This window comes from Nilaparvata lugens, chromosome X, assembly GCF_014356525.2.
Source record: "Nilaparvata lugens isolate BPH chromosome X, ASM1435652v1, whole genome shotgun sequence".
Lineage (NCBI taxonomy): Eukaryota > Metazoa > Arthropoda > Insecta > Hemiptera > Delphacidae > Nilaparvata > Nilaparvata lugens.
In genome coordinates, this window is record NC_052518.1 from 25,678,080 (window position 1) to 25,701,414 (window position 23,335).

General features: G+C 33.6%; 1 protein-coding gene across 1 annotated transcript in view; it reads left to right on the forward strand.

Annotated features, from left to right (window-relative positions):
- The window catches only part of LOC111051373 (LIM and SH3 domain protein Lasp), a gene marked incomplete at its 5' end in the record, with an annotated part of 53,786 nt that overhangs the window by 13,576 nt on the left and 16,875 nt on the right, over positions 1-23,335 (forward strand). The window contains 3 exons of the mRNA XM_039441862.1: positions 11,034-11,118; positions 15,849-15,949; positions 17,688-17,816. Of these exons, the coding sequence (XP_039297796.1) occupies positions 11,034-11,118; positions 15,849-15,949; positions 17,688-17,816 (315 nt within the window). The remainder of the gene's footprint in view (positions 1-11,033; positions 11,119-15,848; positions 15,950-17,687; positions 17,817-23,335) is intronic.

Genomic DNA, 23,335 nt, shown 5'->3' on the forward strand with positions numbered 1-23,335 from the left:
GAGTATAGAATACCTACCAAATAACTCAATTTCTGTTGTTTTGAAATTCAGATTGTTGTATCACAGCTTTTCAAATTAGCCGCCATTTCAGGTTTGTATAAGAATAAAAATCTGATCTCAGTTATAAAAACAAATTTTCAAATCAAATTATGGGAAAATATATTTTCTTGATTAATTTTACATTAAATTGATTATTTTATCAAGGAAATGATAATTATTCTCATATTAAATTTAATGGGATGAATTGAGTAACAGCTGTGTACAGTCAGTGGCATAATGGAGAAGAGACTTGGCAACGTTTTTCTCCTATCTTTCTTCACTGCCATTATAACGTGGACCTCACTATAATAAAATTGATATAAGTATGCAAGGTAATCTATACTATAATAAAGGAAAGAGCTGGCTTATCCACGTACGGGATAGGAAAATCGTGTTTGACGCATCATCACGTCTCAACTACTCAACTGATTAACTTGACATTTTGCATATATAGATTCTCAATTAACCGAGGATGGTTGTAGGCCTATTTTTAATTATTCAAGATGTCATTACGTCAAGTTTTCAGTTAATTAGACCCTTGCGGAGCACAGGTTACCTGCTAGTGCATAATAAAGTACTTTGATATTCTTTTATCACTCATTTTTATTAGAGTATAAAAATATACTTTTTATGAATATTAGTGATGATAAAATGAGGTTGAACGGTACTTCAACCGTTTTAGGAAAATGAAGCTTAATGATTCAACATATTAGTTCAACAGAATGTTAATTGCTAGTTCATTTATTAATAATTTAAATGTGTTGTGGTATGTGGTTGTGTTACAATCTTAGGATTGATTCATTGAATTACAATCCGATCTTTTTTTTTATTCTACTCTGGTAATAAATTTAATCACAAATTCAATTATTGTAGAATGTTAATGAGAAGAAAAAACATTTGTGGAATGTTAATGAGAAGAAAAAACATTTGTGGACTTTTGTCTGATTATGATGTCTCAAATATTTAGAGAATTCCATTTCCACATCAACACGTTCTTCTGTACATAGAAAAATTGAATTAAGCTTGATGAGATTAGTGGGAACGCGCCAACTAGTCTCCCCGACAGTAAAGATCCTTTTAAAACCACATTCGAGGGGATTTACTGACGGCGTCAACTGAGCTCCTGAGAGAGGAGCTTTACTGACGGGGAGACTAGTTGTCGTCAGCGACCGAGGAGCTTAGTTGTCGTCTACGGTCCCAACAACTAGTCCCCTCTGAAACAGTAGGGTATTTACTGTCGGGGAGACTAGTTGACGCTAGCGTGCAAGGAGCTTGGTTGTTGTCACCGAACCCGACAACCAAGCTCCTCGCACGAAACTATTTTTGTGAAAAATTACTATAAGGACATTATGATTTATGTTAAAAATTAGAAATTGATTTCCTGAAAAATTTACTTTTATGGACTTAGTGTATTTTTACTGTATGCCCATAATCATATGATTCCACTAGTCAGCTGATTGATTATGAATAATTCTATAGCAATGGTTTACTAAACATGCCATGGCGTGGATTGCTTTTCGTGGATTAGCGTGGGTCTACTTTGCGGCGGGCCTTAGGACTCGCTGCCACACAACTTTACATATTATACTAGAAGAAAATACTATATTACAAAATCAAGATCAACTTTGATCAATCATAATTAATCAAAAGAGTATAGTTACAAGTTAATAAATAGTTATTCAAAAGAGAACAGTGACAAATCAATGTAGAATTATTCCTACAATTCACATTACATGGAAAAACAAAAATATAAGAGTCTTGCCAATTCAATAAGGAACATTTCCAAGTCAGTTGAACTCGGAAAGAGAAATACAGTAGTTTATTATTTTAATTTTATGTTTCCAGTGATAGAAGTGACAACTCCAACAAGCTTTTCTTCTAATAGTATCTGCGGCAACAGTATCTGTGATTGTACTACTTCCTCGCCCGCTTCAAGCTGGTTTCAATGTTCAATAGGGTATTAGCTGTCGGGGAGCTTAGTTGTAGGCCCTCATAGGCCTATCCAGCAGGGGATTTGCTGTCGGGGAGACTAGTTGTCGTGAGCGTGTGAGGAGCTTAGTTGTCGCCGAGAACTAGGCTCCTTTGTTCTAGTAGGGGATTTACTGTCGGGGAGACTAGTTGACGGCAATGGTATATTTTGCCAGGGGATTTACTGATGCCTGTGATCAAAATAGCGAGGAGACTAGTTGTCGGGGAGACAGTTTGGCGGCGACCCAGATTAGTAAAACCAAATCGAATTACTTTGTAGATTTCATGCAAGGTTAACAGCAGGCCGACGTTCGCAAATCTGACATCGTGGAAACTTGTAGTGATGGAAATTATAGTAAATCCTGCTCTTTGCTATTATATATTTTATACTGTACAGACATGACTAACAAGATAAGACCTGTAGGTCACCTTGTCTAGCACGTACTTTTCATTAGAATAAATTGATATCTATTTTTCTTTTTTCAAAATGGATTATTGAGTGAATGTGATTGATAGTTGGGAATTTTCAAACTATCTTGTAGTGTTACATTAATTATCATAAATAAATTAATAAAATAAAATAATCATAATTAAATATTTTACAATTGAATAGTATAAAATGAGATAGAGGAATGTTGGTAATGTTGTTTAGGTTGTGAACGTGGAACGGAGACAGCTGTTCTTTTTTAGAGGGAAAAGGAAGGTTAGAGAAAATTGTAAAAGGGATGGCGGTAGGCTAGCAGAATAATGTTTTATGTGTTTTGTATTGAAAGTTTTTATCAAATTGACTTCTTTATTATAAATAAAAAATTGTGCTCCAATTTGAATAATGTTACAACCTACATCTAATAACGTATTTCATTAGGACTTCTTGATTTGGTAGTTAAAAAGTAATTTCATAGTACTCTTCTTTAAAAAAACCTTTTTATATAGAATAAAATAACAAAATAGTCTCGGATGTTCAGTCCATTTTCCTGGATTGAAAATACGAAACCAGTTATTGTATTTTATAAACAATTATTATATTGTTAATTATTGTATTTTATGACGCTTTTAAAAAAAATGTACTATGGAATTATTTTTCAAGTACCTACATCTAAATTCTTAATTCAATACATATTATTTATATTATTATATATTATATAATACATATTATAAACTTTCGGATAGTTTAGTGTTATTTCCGGCTCTTATCAACCCTTCGAAATTCAAAATTCATCAGTCATATCTCGAATACGTATTCTCTGAGTGACAGTTAATCTTTGGTGAAAACAGAAATTCTAAACTTAACCTCACTTAGGACTATTTATGTGCCAAAATCAAGGAATTGAAGAAGTTTTGGGCAATTGCCTGTTTCTCTTTCCAAATATCGTGTTTGTGACTGTTCTAATAAATAAATAAATAAATAAATTATTCATAAATTCATAAATTCATTACTATTACACTCATTTTCTATTATATCTCTATTATCCAATATTGTATATCTGAAAATCTGTATACGTATAGTATAATTACCTGTATACTGTATAGTTCTGTATTCCTGGTAACTCCCACAAGGAATTTTCTTGAAAGTACTGATTTATCGAAACTTCTTTTGTAGTATTTGGGAAGCGATTGGTGGTCGCGCTGCTGATAAGCTATTTATGAGATAAGTTGAGGTACATGCGCATGTTACTCCCATTGCAAGGGTGACCACTTTGAGCCAAACTCCTCAAATACCTTTATGAGTTTGAAAATCGATTCTCGGTGGTTCGGAACCCACCTTAAGCTGTAGGTCCATCATATCTCATTATCATCCGTTTCATTGCCCACATACAAGCCTAGAGCTCATGTGGGTATCATCTTCAGCAAAAGAATGATAGTTTGGTTTATAAGTACTATATATTTTGTTTGATAAGGTGTTGTGTCAAATTGATCGTGAATAGAAATACAATCATTCATTTAGTTTCATGTTTACACAACAGTTTTAAGCAGTTTCAAGACCAATAGTGACATATGGGGCCGAAGCTTGGACATTAACTAGAAGAGAAGAAGGTCTGCTACAGAGATGGGAAAGAAACATTTTAAGAAGAACTTTTGGAGGATAACATCAAACGAGGAACTAGGAAGATTGTTCGAGGAGACCAGTATTTTATCTGTTGTGAAAAGTATGAGGCTGAGATGGGCTGGTCATGTGCACAGAATGCCGGAAGAAAGGGGGCCAAAAATTGTGCTGGAAGGCAAACCCGGAGGAAGAAGACTAGAAGGAAGACCAAGAAAGCGGTGGGTTGACGATGTGGAGGAGGATTTGCGAAGACTGGGTTGGGTGTAAGAAGATGGAGAAGAACAGCAGAATGTCAAGAGGGATGGAAGGATGTGTTTGTGAAGGCTAAGGCTCTACATGGGCTGTAGTGCCAATAATGATGATGATGATTGAGTTTTATGTTATTAGTATTTGTGAATGTTATTGTGATTTGTATCTTTGTATGTTAAAGGCATTATACTTTGTTAGCTATTATCAGTATATCCAATAATACATTTATTGTTACAACTGAATGAGAGTAGGCCTTCAGATGTAAGAGGGCACTGTTGAAAAATATATTTGAATACATTGAGTATATCAATTTGCATTAAATCCATGTATTCTTTTCATCCTCCAAGTACGAGCTTACACGTGTAGATGATTGTCGTACTGTCATTCATGTCATTCACTCTAAAGTCTGTTTCTTTATTCCTGGAATTTTATTGAACCTCCGATAATCTATTGTATGAACAATCTATTGTATATAATGCAAATGCTTGGTCGTTCATTGTCTATTGGAGCATAACAATCATATAAACATGACTCGTGAATTCTATAATATTGCTTCACCTTATGACCTTATAACTAACTGTCTCTTGTACAACCAAACTATTTCAATTCTAGAAAATTTCACTTTTAATTTAGTTTTGGGTTGATTAAATTTGATTTTTGATAATCTTGAGAAATTATTTTTGTGACTAGTGTTTTGTTTTGCCGACGCTGAATCCCTATTCATGCCTGAGTCTCTGTACGTTGGTGATGAAAGGATAATGATGAAGATGATGATGATGATGATGAGAAATGAATAAATCTTTACTGGGACGTGATTTTGAAACTCATGATTGGTAACTAAAAGGACTCTCACGGTCACCTGACCATCGGAATACCCGAGCGATTGTCGCTTATCTAATTTCAGAGATTAGGAGACATGCTAATCAAATACACAATGACAGCATTTTCCACTTTTCCTGCATTATAGAGAGAACACAGTATAGGCCTACGTATTTTATGTGCTATCTAGTATTACTTGCTAGTTTCTCAATTGTTTAATAAATGAGTGGTTGAATCAATATTGTTAGTCGTTTTGTTCAATAACTTACTTTATTAGAACACATATAATTATAATATTCACGTTTTCTGTATATTATTGGAATGAAGCACATGTGAAGAACATTTTACAGTAATTACATAATGAACAAGACGTTGTTTATTATTAGTTGACCTGCGAAAAAGATTGGAACTCGAAATTAAGTTTGGTCAGTGTAGGTCGTTTCGATGTAGATCATATTCTGATATTAAAACTGCTTTTCTATGTGTGGACGTGATAAATTGTCAAAATCACATTCAATTGAGGGTTTAAACTGTAGAAATACGTGACAAGTTACCAAAATTACTTGAAACTGATAACGAATTGCATTGTCCTAAGCAAATCTATTCTATTCTAACTGTAGAATGTTTATCATTATTTTTTAATGTTTTTCATTATTCTAATGACATCAAAATACATTTTTCATCAAAGAGGTCCTCAACAAAAGGTTATTCTCAACTGATAAGAAATGACTTGCGTTCAAATGATCAACTAAGAAAATGATTTTTTCAACAGCTTCTTCTTGATATTTTTTTATTTTCTCTCTTTATCTAAGGTTTCCCCAGAATCTATGCGGTTCTATTATTAGCAATTCAAATTGTTTAAACTCTTCTTTTTGCAAACGGCTTAATTCTATTTGCAATGTCCATTTTATCAAACAGCTGATTCTAGTTATCAAATTTATTTTTCTTAATTCACTTCAACCCTGAAATTTTGATATCGGTGATAAACTATTCAACCAAATTCTAATGCATTTTAGGATCTATATCCATCTAACTATCTATCTATGCACAGTCCAAGTTTAACATTAATATGAACAGCTGGTGAATTGAATCAAGCAATGGTTGCATTGATTATGATGAGTCACATTTCCAGTTTCAAACATCAGCTGATTCAATTTATTTTTACTAGGATGTGGCCCTCATTTCTCTTCCAAGACATACATTGTTTATCGAATTAGAATTTCTTATTGCTTGAATATCAATAATGCACCCAATTATTTGTTATCGAAATAATTGATAGATATGTTGAGTATTATGTCTATTCTCAACGCTTTGTGTTTGTATTTCCTCAGTTCAACTCCATTTGTATGACATCATTTGTATTTATCAAATAAATCGATGGATTTAATCAGTGAATGATATACTGTATTCAAATAATATATCTTCATATTCATAGCTTCATACAACTTCATATTCAATGCATTTCGTCATAGGCAGAAACAATATTAACAAGATGGCGTTTGGTGTAATGCTATAAGCTAAGATAGCCTTATTGAGACTAGAACGAGCATTATATAAATGATTAGTATCTACAGATATAGCGAGCTGGTTGACAGCATGTCAAACTAGCCTAGTAAAAAGGCGCAAGGAATTAAATACTCTATAGTTGGTAGTAACCTTAAAACCGTTGGTACTGTATATACAAATATGGAAAGGTTACAATAACCCTGAACGACTTTCTCCGGGAGAGAGGTGAAAGAGATTAAGTGAGTTGAGAGAGAGAGAGAGAGAGAGAGAGAGAGAGAGAGAGAGAAAGAAAGAAAGAGAGAGAGAGTGGAATTGAGATGAAAAATGATGTAAATCTGCAAGAGAAACACCACCCCCTCCTCGTCGAAGCCCCGTTTTCAATTCGATCACCGGTTTGTTGTGTGAAATTCAGTCAGTATCGAGTCGAACAATTCCTTAAATAGGGCATTGTCTCTCCCAATATCCTTGACCGTACGCCTGTCTCAGAGCATAGCAGAGCGTAGCATATATAAGTGAGATGGGCCATACTGTCCCATACTGTCTACTAACGTTGATCACAACGCTGTTCCACACCTTAGTGACATCTGCTTCTCTCATCTTTCGCTTGTCAGAGAAAACTGTTACAGTACTGAACGGTACTGCAGTTAGGCCTACATTGCTACAGCCTCGCTGTTTTACTGCTATTCTCTGTGAATGTATGCAGACGAGTAGCAATATATAACATTCCCTATTGCTTTGTTGATAACTTTAGTTGTATCTTAGTTGATATATTGAGTACAGAACTGAATGATTGTGGATTGTCAATACAAATTTTAATAACTGTGTAATGTGCAGTTATTGTCAACACAAACGTCTATAATATAATTCTAAAATGTTACACAATTACTGAATTGTTGAAATTAATCATTTATTCATCCCTAAGGAACTGCGATATAAATTATATTTCTCTCTTCAATAAATGCAAGCAATCATGAATTACTTGAAATTTAAGAAGGATTTAGAGCGAGTATAATAATTATGTTCGTGCTTTATTTCTGTATTATCCATTTAATGTATTGCAAAAATGATTCATTTAATGTGGTTGTTCACAGACTGAAACACTTACAAATTACATCGGAAAGAAATTTCGAATCTCATTGACTGTATATGACACAGCTTCTATATATTCAAACTCTGAAACAAACTGACTCTGTGAATAAACGTTAATTTCAATGAAACTCGGAACCGCTCCAGTGTATGATCGTTCATACATTTAAAATTTTTGATTCATTGACAAAAGAGTATTGTAAAAAAATCAAGGATAGGATTGCCTACCCCTAGTGTACATCCCATTATTGAATGATACAATCTCAGTTCTATGATTTTAATTAGAGTAATTGAATGTTGATAATACTTGTGCAGTATAATTCAAATTCAAATTTATTCACACTCATAAATACAAGGTGCGGCAGAAAGGATGAACGGTTTTCAAAAAAGTGATATGTCGTTACCTATGCATAAAAAAAACATTTATTTACAGAACAATATTCACATTATTTTACAATTTTAGAAAATTAATGTTTGAAAACAATATCTGACAGGTGACGGCCGTTTTCAGCAATGCACTTTACAAGCCGCTCTCGGAAGTTGGATTGTACTCTTTCTAACATTGCCCTGCCAATTTGTCCGACTTCCTCACGAATTGCTCCCTTTAGTTCTTGAAGTGTACGTGGTTTATGCTGGTAAACACGTGACTTCAGGAAACCCCACAAGAAGTAGTCGCACATGAACAGGTCTGGAGAACGAGAAGGCCAATCAATGTCACCAAACCGAGAAATGATGCGACCACGAAAAACAGCCCGAATTGCTTCCATTGAATTTCTTGCTGTGTGAGCTGTCGCCCCGTCCTGCTGAAACCATACTTGCCGGATAGGAATACGTTTCCTTCTTAATTCAGGAAGGAAGAATTCAGTGAACATCTGTCTATAACGTTCTGAGGTTACAGTTACAGTGATCCCGTTGTCGTCTTCAAAAAAGTATGGACCAATAACAAATATACTGCTCACAGCACACCAAACTGTCACCTTGGGACTGTGTAATGGTCTCTCATGCATTAATTTTGGATTTTCATCTGACCAATAACGATAGTTCTGCTGATTAACGGTACCATTCAAATGAAAATGTGCTTCATCTGCCGTAAACAAAATGGTGTTACGACACACTCGCTTTCATTTCTCGCAAGATTGAAATGACGACGAAACTCGCGCTGAACTGTAATGATACTCTCATTATTACGCACAAAACTGTCGTAAGTAAACACACGATGTCGCACATTCCACGAATCCATGATGCCGATTAAATAATGACTAGAAGAAATGGTATGATCTACCGAACACATGTTCTCTTCAGCTGGCCCAATCCGACTACCCAAATCAGAATACTATCTGTTCTAAAAACATCCACCCTTCCTGCCGCACCCAGTACATATACAAATACCAAAATAATAGAGACTAGCTTGACAAATACAACAATAATCCATCTAAAATTTAATAATAGATTGTAAGTAATAGTATATGATATAATAATATATAATATAATATTAATGTGAACAATAACTGCTCACAAAGTGCTTCATGAAGCACTTGTCTGTGAGCAGGAGTTGAGGTTTAATCGGATATAGGAGGAGAAAAAAGCCTACACACACACACACATACACACACACACACACACACACACACACACACATTCAATCACCATCATCAAGTAATTTTATTGATTGATTGTAGCATTTCCTCTTTTCAAATATACTTATATTGTGAAATGTAGTTCAGACTGCGATAAAATGGGAGGAAGAACATCCAAACATCATCACATTTAAAATGATCACTTTTATTTTATTGTATGTTTGAGGAGAATAATACCTCTACTCACTGTATCACATGTATTCTATCATTCAAATGAAAGTTTATGATGAAAGATTAATAAAAATTATACTAGCAGTTCTGTGAACAGTAGACCTCGCGCAGTTAAAAACCACAGCCTCCATCAGAGTGAATCCTGTCCTGACGTGTCGGCGAGATATCGGTGTGTAAACAACTAATGGCTGTCTGGAATGTTTTATCGACAATAATTATTGATATCAATTATAATTATTAGCATTAGAATGCTAATAATTTGTTGTAAACTACTATGCTAATATCATTGAAAACTTACCGAGTTGAAAGCAGAGAAAAGTCGGGAGAAAAAATAATAAGCTTCTTCGAGTTATCAATATTGCATACCTCATCGCTTGCAATATTAATAGTTCACACGACAGCTGATTCTTTCACCAAATTACGTTGGGATATTAATTGCATGCAATTAATAATCCACTCGACAGCTGATTTATGATGAATAATTCTTTAGTCTGATTTTTACGGTAATATTGGCGTTCAAAAGAGACTCCTTTTCCTTTCGTATTATCCTTAAAATGCAAAATTTCAAAAAAACCTGTATATACGTCGATGCGAAATTTAAAGAGGAACACATACCTGTCAAATTTCATGAAAATCTATTACCGCGTTTCGCCGTAAATGCAGAACATAAAAACATATAAACAAAAATATAAGCATAACGAGAAATGCAAAACCGTCGACTTGAATCTTAGACCTCACTTCGCTCGGTCAATAATAAATATTCTTGCTGAGTAAATTTACTGAAACATTAATGAGAGAAGGATAAAAAAGGGAAGGTGAAAGTTAGTTCAATATTGCTTGAAAAACGTATCGAATGTAATTTTATAATCAATCTAGTGGTATTCAAATTCACAAGATTTCTCTAATATCTATCATGACAATGATAAAGACCTAATTTACCAATTGGAAAAGTGTTGATAATATTAAATTACTGGAATGAATTAAACAATTTAATTAATTTTTCAACTGTCAATTATTATGTTGTAGATACTGTATTATGTAAAATATTGAGATTCTAAATTTTGTGATATCTTTAATTTTGTAATTAAAAGTTTTGATAATAATGCTTGAAAAATGCATATTGCTTTTTCACAGCATAAAAATGTAAACTTTAGTTTACCGTTAATAGATTCTCTAGTCGAAAAGTCAATATAAAAAATTGATAAACTATTTGAGGAGGTAAAAAAGCTGAAAGATGTAATACTTATGCAAAATTAGTTCAGTGTCTTCGTTCCACTTCTTCAACCGACCAATAATTTATAATGTTACAATATGTACATTGTAATACATAATTGATAATATTATTTATTGATTATTCAATAATATTCCATTTAAATAATACATCCATACAGTTTTCATAGTGAAATATTGCTTTACTTCTATCTCTTAGAAGTTAAAAGTTACTTCTATCCAAATTGTTTGCATATTATTATTTAAGCAGTCAATTCTTATAGTAATTATTTTGTTTGTTACAGACACATTCCAAAGGCAAAAGCAACGACAGTAGCTGAAACACCCGAATTGAAAAGGATCGCTGAAAATACGAAAATTCAATCAAATGTAAGTTTATAAACATTCAAATCAAAATAATTTCATGGAAGATGCTCTCTCGAGAACGTTAAGAGTATTACAGTCAACACTGTATTTTGGAAAAAAATCGTCAATATGATCACAGAATACATTTTATTTCTTACTATCGATTATATAAATAGTCTTTTTCAAATTTTGTTTGCAGACTATTTCGCCTCTCATTTCCAAATCCTTACCAACTATCTTGAGATCCAATGATGATTCACTTGGAAATTAGTTAGGTAGAATAAGCATCAATCTTATTCGTACAATCGTTTGGGTAATCATAAATTATTTTTTTAAATAAAATTAATAGATGAATAGTTTAACTCACAAATTATTTATAGATCATATTCCAAGTGTTATTCATGAAATAAAAATTTTGACAATCTAAAAGGATTATCGTAGTACTTATAATCCAGTAAAATCTATTTTTTCAACTGCAATCACATAAGTGAAACTTGGGAGCTTGGGACCGATACTTAACCAAGTTAGGCTTGATTCTCCCCATTTAAATTCACTTGAGACTGGCAGCAGTCCTTTCATATCATAAATAACATCAATGCTGACAGAGTGCATTTTACTGTAGCAACCAATAATATTGTTTAAAGGGCAACCTTACAGAATTTAGCCAAGTTCGTTCATAATCCATGTTTATTTGCAACCATTCAAAAGGGTCCTGTTGCATCACTATTTAAATTTCACAAATTGCAAAGATTCAACATTTTCAGCGGAAACTAGATTTTGTTTAGATGCACCACAGTAAATAAGTATTCACTTACTTTATGGATGCACCTAGATATGCATATACAATTTTTATTCTCAAACTTTTTATCGTGATTTATTGATCTATAATAATTTTTTTTATTGAAATCCAATCAAATTTGTATTGTTTGGATCAAATTTTCTTGTAGATTCACGTCAATATATATGCAGATTTTATTTTTAAAACAATATCCTTTCTTCTTTGTTCTTCTCATCCGGTCTAGAAATGATTACTAATAAAAGATGTTAGCACTTGCTTTCTGGGAACTCCCGCACTCATTAAGGCTGTTCGGGCGCTTATTTAAATTGGATAATCATTTTCAATATAACTGTTAAGATAAGAGTAAGAAAAAGTGGCAACTGAAATTTTTAAGTGGTCTAATAAGCGAGTTATGGGTTGTTGAAAGTGCTAACTCCGTTTTCTTTCCAGATCATAAACGGTTTCGAATTTTCCATTGGAATTTTTTTTAATACATTCAGTATATCATTGGCTTTGTTCTAATATGCGTTTTTTTCGCGATTAATGTCAAAATAAACAAGTTATCGAATTTATAAAAAATGTTACTTTTTTATTTATGAACGATATGGGGAATAAAATGTTTTAGTATGGAAAGATACATTTTTTGAATTTTTAAGAGTTCTGTTAATATAGTCGAAACCGTTCATGATCTGGAAAGAAAACGAAATCTGGAAAGTTAGCACTTCAACAACCCATAACTCGCTTATTAGACCACTTAAAAATTTCAGTTGCCACTTTTTCTTACTCTTATCTTAACAGTTATATTGAAAATGATTATCCAATTTAAATAAAAAAAGGGTACCGAATAGCCTTGAAAATGTGTTCCGTTCAACTCAATTTATTTCCGCAATTATTCCAAGAATTCAAGTAGTTTGAGAAATACTATTTATTATATTCTTCAATTATTGTAGTTCAGAAGTTGTAATCGAACTGGGAACTATTACATTATTCATGCTAGACCTTCTTCATTTATGTCCTTCATTTTGAATTCAATTTCAATCCAATTTCAATGAATGTGACATGATGATGTCACATCCATATGAAAATTCAATACAAGTTCATTCTATCTAAGTGTAGTACAGTATTAGTGAAATCTCTCATACAATATACAATAATAGAGATATTATATTCAACTCTAATGAAAGTGTTTTCTAGTAGATAGACAAAGAGATGTACGCTTCTTTCATTCATTATACGAGGTCAGTTTGAGAGGTTTGCCGACCTCGTATATGAATGAAGATGACAACTCTCGTGAACAACAACATCTGGTGTGTCTCTCTGGTCAAATTTATTTGACCACTCACATTTCAGCCATTTTGGAAGCTTAGTATTTATGTTATAGTCGTTTGAGTACGTCGATATCCCAGACCAAAACTTGTTAAATTTCAACTCTGTTGATGCAGTTTAGGCGAAAATAATCATCAGTTTTGGCACCACTCTACTTGAGATTATATTTGGATGTATTACTATTTTTCTATTATTTTGTATTTTCAATTTTTTCCTTCTACTCAATAGTATTTATCATATTCTATTTTCTTTTCTCATGTGTTGTTTTAAATTCTACAGCTAAGTGTGCGTTATAGAGGCAATAATGGGATTAAGGTCCCGGTGACGTCAAATATATATTTTATATGAAATAAATGAAAGAATGATAAATTACTGACCATTCAGAACTGAAAATCAGTGGACTGTTAGGGAATTTGAATTGAACATATGTTTTGGTGTGGTGTGAACCCAACGCCCAATGCCCATCGACTCACTCCAACTAATGTAACATAAATACTACACGCTCAAAATGGCTTAAGTTTTAGTGAGTAACTTTTAAAATATTGTAAAACAGATACATCAGATCTTGTTAACGAGGGTTGTCATCTTCATCGTTAGGTTAGGAAATTTTCAAACAGCCCTCGTAAATATAAAACAGAGGATTATTATACTTTCATTAGATAGACAGAGAGATTTTTGCATCATTAATTCAATAAGAAACATATTATTACTGTCGGTAATTCTGTAGAGTAATAAAAAATTTAATTATTTTACTTTCACTCATAACATTTCTCTTTTGAATTGCGAAGTAGGGAGGTACCTAATAGTAGTAGCGTTTGTGCTCCAGCTATTATGAAACTTAATATAGAAATGATTCAGCTTCATAGAACTAAATTATTTTTTAGGCTGTATATTTTAGAATATTCATTGTAAATTTTTGGAAAAATGTGGAAACGAATAATTTATTAATTCATACATAAATCCTAATATCTAATTAGCATTTCTAGACTTATTAGAGCCAATTTTAGGAAATCGCTTTTATACTGCAATAGTTATTATTTATTTTTTTCTTTAGACTACTGCAAGTCTACATAATAGTCTTGTGAAGTTTAGAAGAATAAAAAACTTGAAGTTCTCAGCTTTAGCAGAACTAGTTTTCAGCTACTTGTATGCATTATTCCAGGACTAATCCTGGAAAGTTTGTATAGTGGCTGGAAGGAATGAATATCAAGGGCTGATTATTCGTTCCATTAATGTTTCGCGCTGATCCGTTGCGAGGTACAGGTATAGGCCTATACTATAGAGTGTTTCACAAGGGACGCAACCCGAAGTTGAGTGACAAAATCTATTGCACCACATATGGGTGTACATAGAATTTTTATGACAGTAGTTGTTGATAAATAGTATTAGGTCACTGCAACAAACGATTCGATAACTCCGCTTTGTTGGCAGGCGAGTTAGGAGTTAGTTTTTCATCATCTTACATATTACCAGTTGTAAGACATTTATTGATCAACCACATTTTTCTAGATTTCTTAGGAACTGTAGTATGATGAAAATCTATTCATAACTTATCTTGACTAGATTTGTAAGATTTGAAATAATTTGTGAGTTTAATTCAAGTAAGATGTTGTGGTACTGCAACATAATGAAGCACTCGAATTTTTCCAACTATCACATTCAAAAACGGAGACAAATACAAGTTTAAGATTTTCGGTCATTAGATCTTTTATTTAGACTAATAAGCTATTCTATTTTGACTTGAATTGATAAGAACATTGTTTATGAAGGTGTGGCACATTGGTTCAGCCTTCTATTTTGATTAAGGACTAAATTAAAGGCTATATTCCATTCATTCACATGATAAAAGGATACTCTGTATTTTTGCACTTGCACTTGAACACTTAAACTAATTTACGCGGATTTATGCGTTGAAGTGTTTTTAGTCTATGTATGTTGAGCAGGTGGTCTGCTTCCACAATCACATGTTCATCAAGTATTTCCTCATGTTTTTTCTGAAATCTTCGGATGTGACTGATGATTGACGCCACTCTCAGGTGGCGGTGGAGATCATAGTTGATGTATTTCCAGGGAGCATCAGGATCAACTGCTGAATACTTTATTGTGGAAGCACTGGTCTGTCTGGTGCAGCCTCATAGTCTGCAGCTGCACGCCGGCCTCATAGTCTGCAGCTGCACGCCGGCCTCATAGTCTGCAGCTGCACGCCGGCCTCATAGTCTGCAGCTGCACGCCGGCCTCATAGTCTGCAGCTGCACGCCGGCCTCATAGTCTGCAGCTGCACGCCGGCCTCATAGTCTGCAGCTGCACGCCGGCCTCATAGTCTGCAGCTGCACGCCGGCCTCATAGTCTGCAGCTGCACGCCGGCCTCACAATCTGCTATATAGAGGCAATTTGTTATTAATTGAAAACATCGATATCCAGGAAGCTACTACATTTACTTGAATTTGATACTAATCAGTTTTTTCTTTTCTTCTTCACATGCATTGTAGATTAAACAATTGTACTAAAAATGTTTGTTTTTTCAATTGTGCCATTTGTCAGTGCTTCATCAAGTTGTGTTTTTGCTTTGAAAGCTCTATTCAATGTATTTTAATTCGATGCTATTTAATTCAGTCATTTTCACGAAACTAATTTCATCTGCAAATTACAGGTTATGTATCACGCAGAGTTTGAAAAAACAAAAGGCAAATTAACACAAGTCGCCGACGATCCAGAAACGTTGAGAATCAAGCAAAATTCAAAAATCATCAGGTAAAGGATTTTCTAAAAATTATTATTATTATACATATATAAATAAATTATAAATATGAATAAATTATAATAATAGGCTTCAAAACTGTTTGAATGTAAGTTTCAATTTCCACATGAGATTCAACCACGAAATCGAAATGAATAAATATACATTTCATCTCTTATCTCATCTCATCTCTCATCTCTTGGGGATAAACTTGTATTGTAAGGAGTTGGAGTTGTATGGCAATGTGGAAGATTATTTCATTATTATTGAAATATTACTTGTACCCTCTTTATACTTGTTTTATATAAACACAACTAGTTTTGAGCACTCACGCAATTTTGACACTTTTCTTACGCACAATTTTGACATTTTATTTTTTCAATTTTGACTTTTAGTATTCAGTTTTGTATTTAAAATTTTGACACTTGAAAAAATGGGTGCTTTAATTTCTAAGGTAATTAAACAATTCAAGTAGCCCTATTAAAATAATCTATTAAAAAATAAAAAATATGGAACGACCAAGATGATTTCAGGTTATACAAGTTGTAAAATATAATTAATTGGTCCGAAGTATCAGTTGTTTCGTGCCCGACATTTTGATGTTGGATATTTTTGAATGTGATACTCAAGACCGATTCTAAGTAGTGTATTCTTCTTGCATGATAATATTTCATCTGTAGGTTTATATTATTCCTGTTTGCCGACAAGATTTTTCATAGTCAACTGTAATGAATAAAAATACTAGATATTATCCAACCACAGATTTATGATTCCTTCCATGATAAAGATTTATTTAAAATATTTTTTTTTTCTTTAGCACTACAGCCCAATATGAGCTTTGGCCGCCTCCACTACAGCTCTCCACGCTTCTCGGTCCTCTGTTAATTGTCTCCATCCTCTATATCCCATTTTTTGGAGATCGTCTCTCACTTCATCTTCCCATCTTATTCTCGGCCTTCCTATCTTTCTTCTTGAATGTAGCCTCTCCTTGAATATTATTTTAGGCATTCTGTTTTCGTTCATTCTACAGATATGTCCAAACCATCTAAGCCGCTGTGCCTTTATAAATTTAACAATATTTCGGCCTTTCATCAATGCCTCGAGCTCTGAATTAGTTCTTCTCCTCCACTCCTCTCCTTCTTTAACTGGACCATAAATCTTTCTTAGGATTTTCCTTTCAAAAACGCCTAAATGGTTTTTGTCTTCTTTTGTTAACGTCCAAGATTCACAGCCGTACGTTACAACAGGTCGAATTAGGCTCTCATATATTTTAAGTTTCGTGTTTCTACATATGAGCCTGTTCTTCAAAAGTTTCATGTTACTGAAGTATGCTCTATTTCCAGCCAATACTCTTTGCTTTATGCTGTAACCCATCTTGTTCTCGTTATTTAGTTCAACCCCCAAGTAGCTGAAGTTCCTTACACCTTGAAAGATTTTATTTCCAATTCGGAGGTTTTGTGGAACTCTTCTTGCTTGACTACTTGATATTTTCATGTACCTCGTTTTTCTTTCATTCACTATCAAGCCAATCTTATTCGCCTCTCTTTCTAGCAACAAATACGTTTCCTGTAGGACATCTTGTATCCTGTCTTACATTGGTGATTAGCTACACTAGGGGTATTCCTAGTTTATTCTTGTTGGAGATATGTTCTATTTCTTGCCCAAAATCAGTTACTATTGAATTATCCTTGAGCGAAGACGTTCATCTAATTCATTCAATGTGAAAATATGTAAATCTTTTATTTCTTCCAGCAATGTTGCTTATCATGGAGATCTACAGAAGAAAGCAGCCATGGAACAGAAGAGAAACATGAATGAGAATGGTGATTTTAAGCCAAGTATGTCTATTCATCCAGCTAATTATCTTGGCAAATATTTGAAGTGAAAATCACTTTCATCAATTGTGTATTTCGATCATTAGTAATCTGTATTAATAATAATAATAATACATTTGGATATAATGTACAATCGTCTAGATTAAGAAACTTCTTTTTCTACTCAAAAGGAACTTGGAGAGCTGAAGCTAAATTTCGTTGGTTTATTCTTTCAATTTAAAGTTATTAGCTTTTTGATATGATGTTTTTGAAAATGTTACCTACAAAAGAAGAATAGTTTTAAGTTTTGATAATAAATAGGCAGTCAATTCGCACAAGTGTTTTATTTTTTGCTAGTTTTTTTTATCTATTCAGTACACAACGATAACTGAAGAAGAATAAAAAAGAGGAGTAGAATGTAAATTCAAATTATTTTTATCATTCAATAAATACAAAGAACAAATTACAAAAAAATTATATGAATTGAATTGAATGACTGCCTTTATTTTGATCTAGGAGGGCGAAGTTAGGACGCAGTCGGCCCTCTCTTACACTTAACCCTTCAATGTGAATAGACTCCTCCCTACTTGGATGATTTGGTGAAGAATGTAGTGGTGGGGAAGGGCAGTATTGGAAAAACGCACATAAAAGCAGTTTCCCAGTCAAGTTTTCAACAAGATCTTAGAAGAATGTGAATAAAAATATTAATACAAAAAGTAGAGATATCAATTTTACAAGTGATTTGATTAGGAGTTGATGTGTAATGCTGGATCACTAGATATCATCAGTATCAGGGAACGTGTCAGAGAATATTATTGCTTGAAGTTCTAATGTGACTATTCATACTGGCTCGACCGGGCTTGGTGGCAAAAGTCCAATTAGAACTCATAATAATTATATTTCCACTATACCGGTCACGTTTACTGATTGAATCCTGATATGTTGGAATCCAGCTGTTTGCTGTAATGTCTGACGTATTTTGTCAATTTCTCATATTCAAAATTATTCGAACTTTTTTTGTATATCTATAAACTGTAATGAAGTAGGCTACAAGTATAAAAATATGATTCGTGTAAAACTGAATTACAATGGAAATTATGAATACATAGCAAGAGACTGAAAAAGGAAAAGAAACTCGAACAAATGAGTTTATAAAATAATAATCACTTCCTGTGTTGTAGTGGTAGATACTCATATCAAATGAAACGACTTTAAAATCATTGTCACACCATACATTTATTGAAAAATTGAGATACTTTTTTCAGTTGCTAGACGAATCTTTAGTAAACTTTTTTAATAATGGGTCGGGTGAATACAAACTAGTACGAAGAGTGCTTGACTTGCAAGCCAAGTCTAACAAGTTTTCAAACTTTCCTTGCTATACTACGTTTTGCTCGCAAGTATTTTCTCGCAAGACAACCAAATGCTATAAGAACAGAAGTAAATGCTCCGCATATCAGCTGCTCAAATTATTTTTTTTAAATCAGCTAGCAGGCACGACATTAGTGAATTCAACAAGACTCGTCGAGAAAAAAATCCCTCTTTAGGCTATCATTCTTCAAAAATTCAAATCTCACTATGATAAATTAATCAACTTCAAGTATTTTCACCCGATAATTTTACCAAACAAAAATTGTTTGTTGACATCCCCGTTATTTAGTTGAATACACTATAGACAAGCCTGGCCTCAGACTACCTTGTAAACAAGATGGCCGCCAAAATTTTCAGGGTTTTGCAATATCGCTTGTATTTTAATAACCGTTCAAGATATTCAACCGTTTTTTTTGGACAAAAATATTTTTAAAATCTTCCTCTACAATTTTTGTTCTATAAAATTTTCCTCTAAAACGCATTTTTTTTAGTTATAACCTTCAAAAGCCCAAAAACTTTTTTCCTAAATTTGTTCAAATTTCATTCCATTATAACTTTTTTTTTGTGCAAGAGATACAGAGGAATTTCAAATCTATGAAATCTAGAGCGTTTTTTCAACTTTGGAACGAACATTGAGAAATACAAGATGGCGGTCATTATTGACAGAAATTCTTATATCGCTTGTTATTCAGTTATTGTGAGAGATATCGGATTTGTTTCAAATCCAAAGTGTTTAGAATTAACCAATTAATGATGTTCGAGAGAATCATCTCATTTCGATCACTCTTTTCGTTATTTATTCAACTTCAAAAACTTGAAACATACATTTTTCGGAGACAATATTTTACTTTCCACTCTGTATATGTATTCGCGTGGAAAAACACTAGTATTATTGGCACAGTGTTGTAGAGTATTTCCAAAGCTTCAAAATGAAATCCCGTTGGAGGCTGTAAGTCCATATTTTACGGCTGGAGCGTCATCGGGAAAAGAGTAAAAAGTACTGTTTGCAGTGGAAAACACACTTTTTCCACCATATGCCAATACAAACAATTAGAAAACCGCGTAACTCATGACTCCTTGAAGGTACAGACTTGAAAATGGTATCAATCTCTTCGTGAAGATGTGTGGAAAAAGATTATCCATCATGGCAATCTCAAAAATGTTCGTAATCATAGAAAAATCCAAGATGGCGGCCAAAAATCTGATTTCAAGAGTTTGAAGTTATATTCACCATAGTAAATGCATTGGTGGAATTGGATAAATCTTCCGGATATTGTAGTATGATTATTTTTGAGCCTTCAGATGTCTGAATTGATCCGATATCCTCGAAATTATTTGAATTACAGACGATTTCTTGAAAATCGACATATTTTTGCCGCCATCTTTTTTTTCATGATGACAAACATTTTTGAGATTGCCATCATGGATGTTTTCTTTCTACACATCATTATAAAGAGATTGATACCATTCCCAAGTCTGTACCTTCAAGGAGTCATGAGTTACGCGGTTTTCTAATTGTTTGTATTGGCATATGGTGGAAAAAGTGTGTTTTCCACTGCAAACAGTACTTTTTACTCTTTTCCCGATGACGCTCCAGCCGTAAAATATGGACTTACAGCCTCCAACGGGATTTCATTTTGAAGCTTTGGAAATACTCTACAACACTGTGCCAATAATACTAGTGTTTTTCCACTGCGAATACATATACAGAGTGGAAAGTAAAATATTGTCCCCGAAAAATGTATGTTTCAAGTTTTTGAAGTTGAATAAATAACGAAAAGAGTGATCGAAATGAGATGATTCTCTCGAACATCATTAATTGGTTAATTCTAAACACTTTGGATTTGAAACCAATCCGATATCTCTCACAATAACTGCATAACAAGCGATATAAAAATTTCTGTCAATAATGACCGCCTTCTTGTATTTTTCAATAATGTCGAATATTTTTGTTGTGTCCATCATCAATATTCTTCTTATTCGTCTTGTTGTAACGAGAGATTGAGACCATTTGCAAGTCTCTATCTTGAAGTATTCATGAAAAAACGATTTTATAGTTCTAGCTTCTTACCTCATGCTTATGGAAAAACGCACCAGAAATCATGCAGAGTTTTCTTTGGAGGGCGCTGGAGAACTAACTTTATGACGTACAGCGCATGAAGATATATCGTTCCAAATCAAATCAAATTCTTTATTATTCCAAAATGCACAGTTACAAAAAATATGACACTTGAAAATTGGTTACTGGAATACCTCTACAAGACTATACGTCTGTGTGTAGGGGTGAGTTCTCGGTAGCCAATTATCATCAATATAATGAAAGGAATATGAAAACACAAGTCTGGAACAACACAAGTCTGATTGATTGTAGAGAACAGAACAGCGACATATGAAACTATAAATTAAAGAAAAAAACGGGACTTCTCAGATCCATATGGGAGAAAATGGGAAAATTAAATCATTATAACTAGACTTATAACTTAACTAAAGTAAGACATATTTTAAAAAAGGAAAAGATACCAGCGGACTCACAGGACTCATCTTTATGAGAGCGATTTTCCTTGTAAAATTTTTAAAAATATAAAAGGAGTAGGATAGCAAAAATTGACCAAACTGAGCTAAAGAAAAAAAAGAAGAAAAAATAAAGGATAGGTTTTAGTGCATATAAACAGAATGAAGCAGGCTTTCAGACATTTTCCACCCCAGGCAGTAGAGCCACCTCTCGACCTTACGCTTGTAAACAGCAATACTGCATTCGAAGTCTCTCATCTCTGCAGGCAGATTACGATATACCATCTGAGCCAGGTAGAATGGTGTTTTCAGCTCCACTCCGTGAACCACCCGCGGCGTCGCAAATCCATAATTCAATCTATACCGAGTAGGATAGGTATGGAGAATTTCTGGCAAAATATTATGACTATTGTTCTTAAGGTAAATTAATAGAGATTTTATATACAATTGCCTTATGTTTAAAACAGGAAATTCTGAAAATAGTTGTATAGTTGGGTATCGGTATTGTTTGTTCAGGGCTGTTTTAATTATTTGTCTTTGCGACACCGCAAGCGGCTCCAGGAGAGAAGGTGACAGTCCTCCCCAGATGAGAATACCGTACTGTATGATAGACTGAACGAAAGCATAATAGACAGTCTTACAATGTTGCAAGCTCAGTACCTGGCTCAGTTGATTGAAAGCATACAGCAATCTTCGGAGCCTCTGCTTTATAAACTGTATGTGTGGACTCCAATTTAAGTTGTAATCAATTACTATGCCCAGATACTTGTATTGGTTTACTCTTTCTAAGATTTCACAGTTGCACACGGTAGAAGTTGGGTCTCCACATGAGTGAAGTTTCATGACTCTGGGGCCTGGATCTTGCTGACCACGGGTTACAATAGGCATGTACTTGGACTTACTCGTATTTATGGTCAAACAGTTATGGTCGAACCAGCTTTTTATCATAGCTAGGTCGGTTGTTGCATTTTTGAACGCCTCATCCCACTGCCTACCTGTAGAAACCACCGCTGTGTCATCAGCAAATAAAAAAAGTTTACTGCTGATGTTCAGCAGCGGTAGGTTATTGACATAGATCAAAAAGAGTAGAGGCCCTAGAGTACTTCCCTGAACAACTCCGTAATCAACCTTTTCCAGGCCACTCATATTATCATTAATTTGGACATATTGAAACCTGTCCTGTAGATAACTCTTGAACCACTGTAAGGAGGTCTGTTTGAGTCCAATCATTTCCAGTTTTATCATGAGTTTCTCCCTATCAACAGAATCAAAGGCTTTTGCCAAATCAAGGTAAGTAATTATCAATTTATTTTTTATTTTAATATTTTCAGTAATATGTTTAGATAGGTCAAAAAACGCGTCTGAACAATTTTTTGATTTTTGGAAACCATATTGTGATGTTGATAAAATATTATTCTCGGTCAAATATTGCATTAATTGGTTTTTCACACATTTTTCTAGTATTTTTGAAATTATTGCCAGAAGAGAGATTGGACGGTAATTACTGTAATTGGTTTTGGGGCCAGATTTGTAGATAGGGATAACTTTGGAGATTTTGAGTACATCTGGAAATTTGCCTGTTTGTAAACTCAAATTAATTAAATAGTGAATAGGGTGTATGAGTGAGAGCACGTTTTCTTTAATAACTCTTGCAGGAATCCGGTCATGGCCTGGTGCGCTGTTTCCTCTCATGCTGCCAACCAC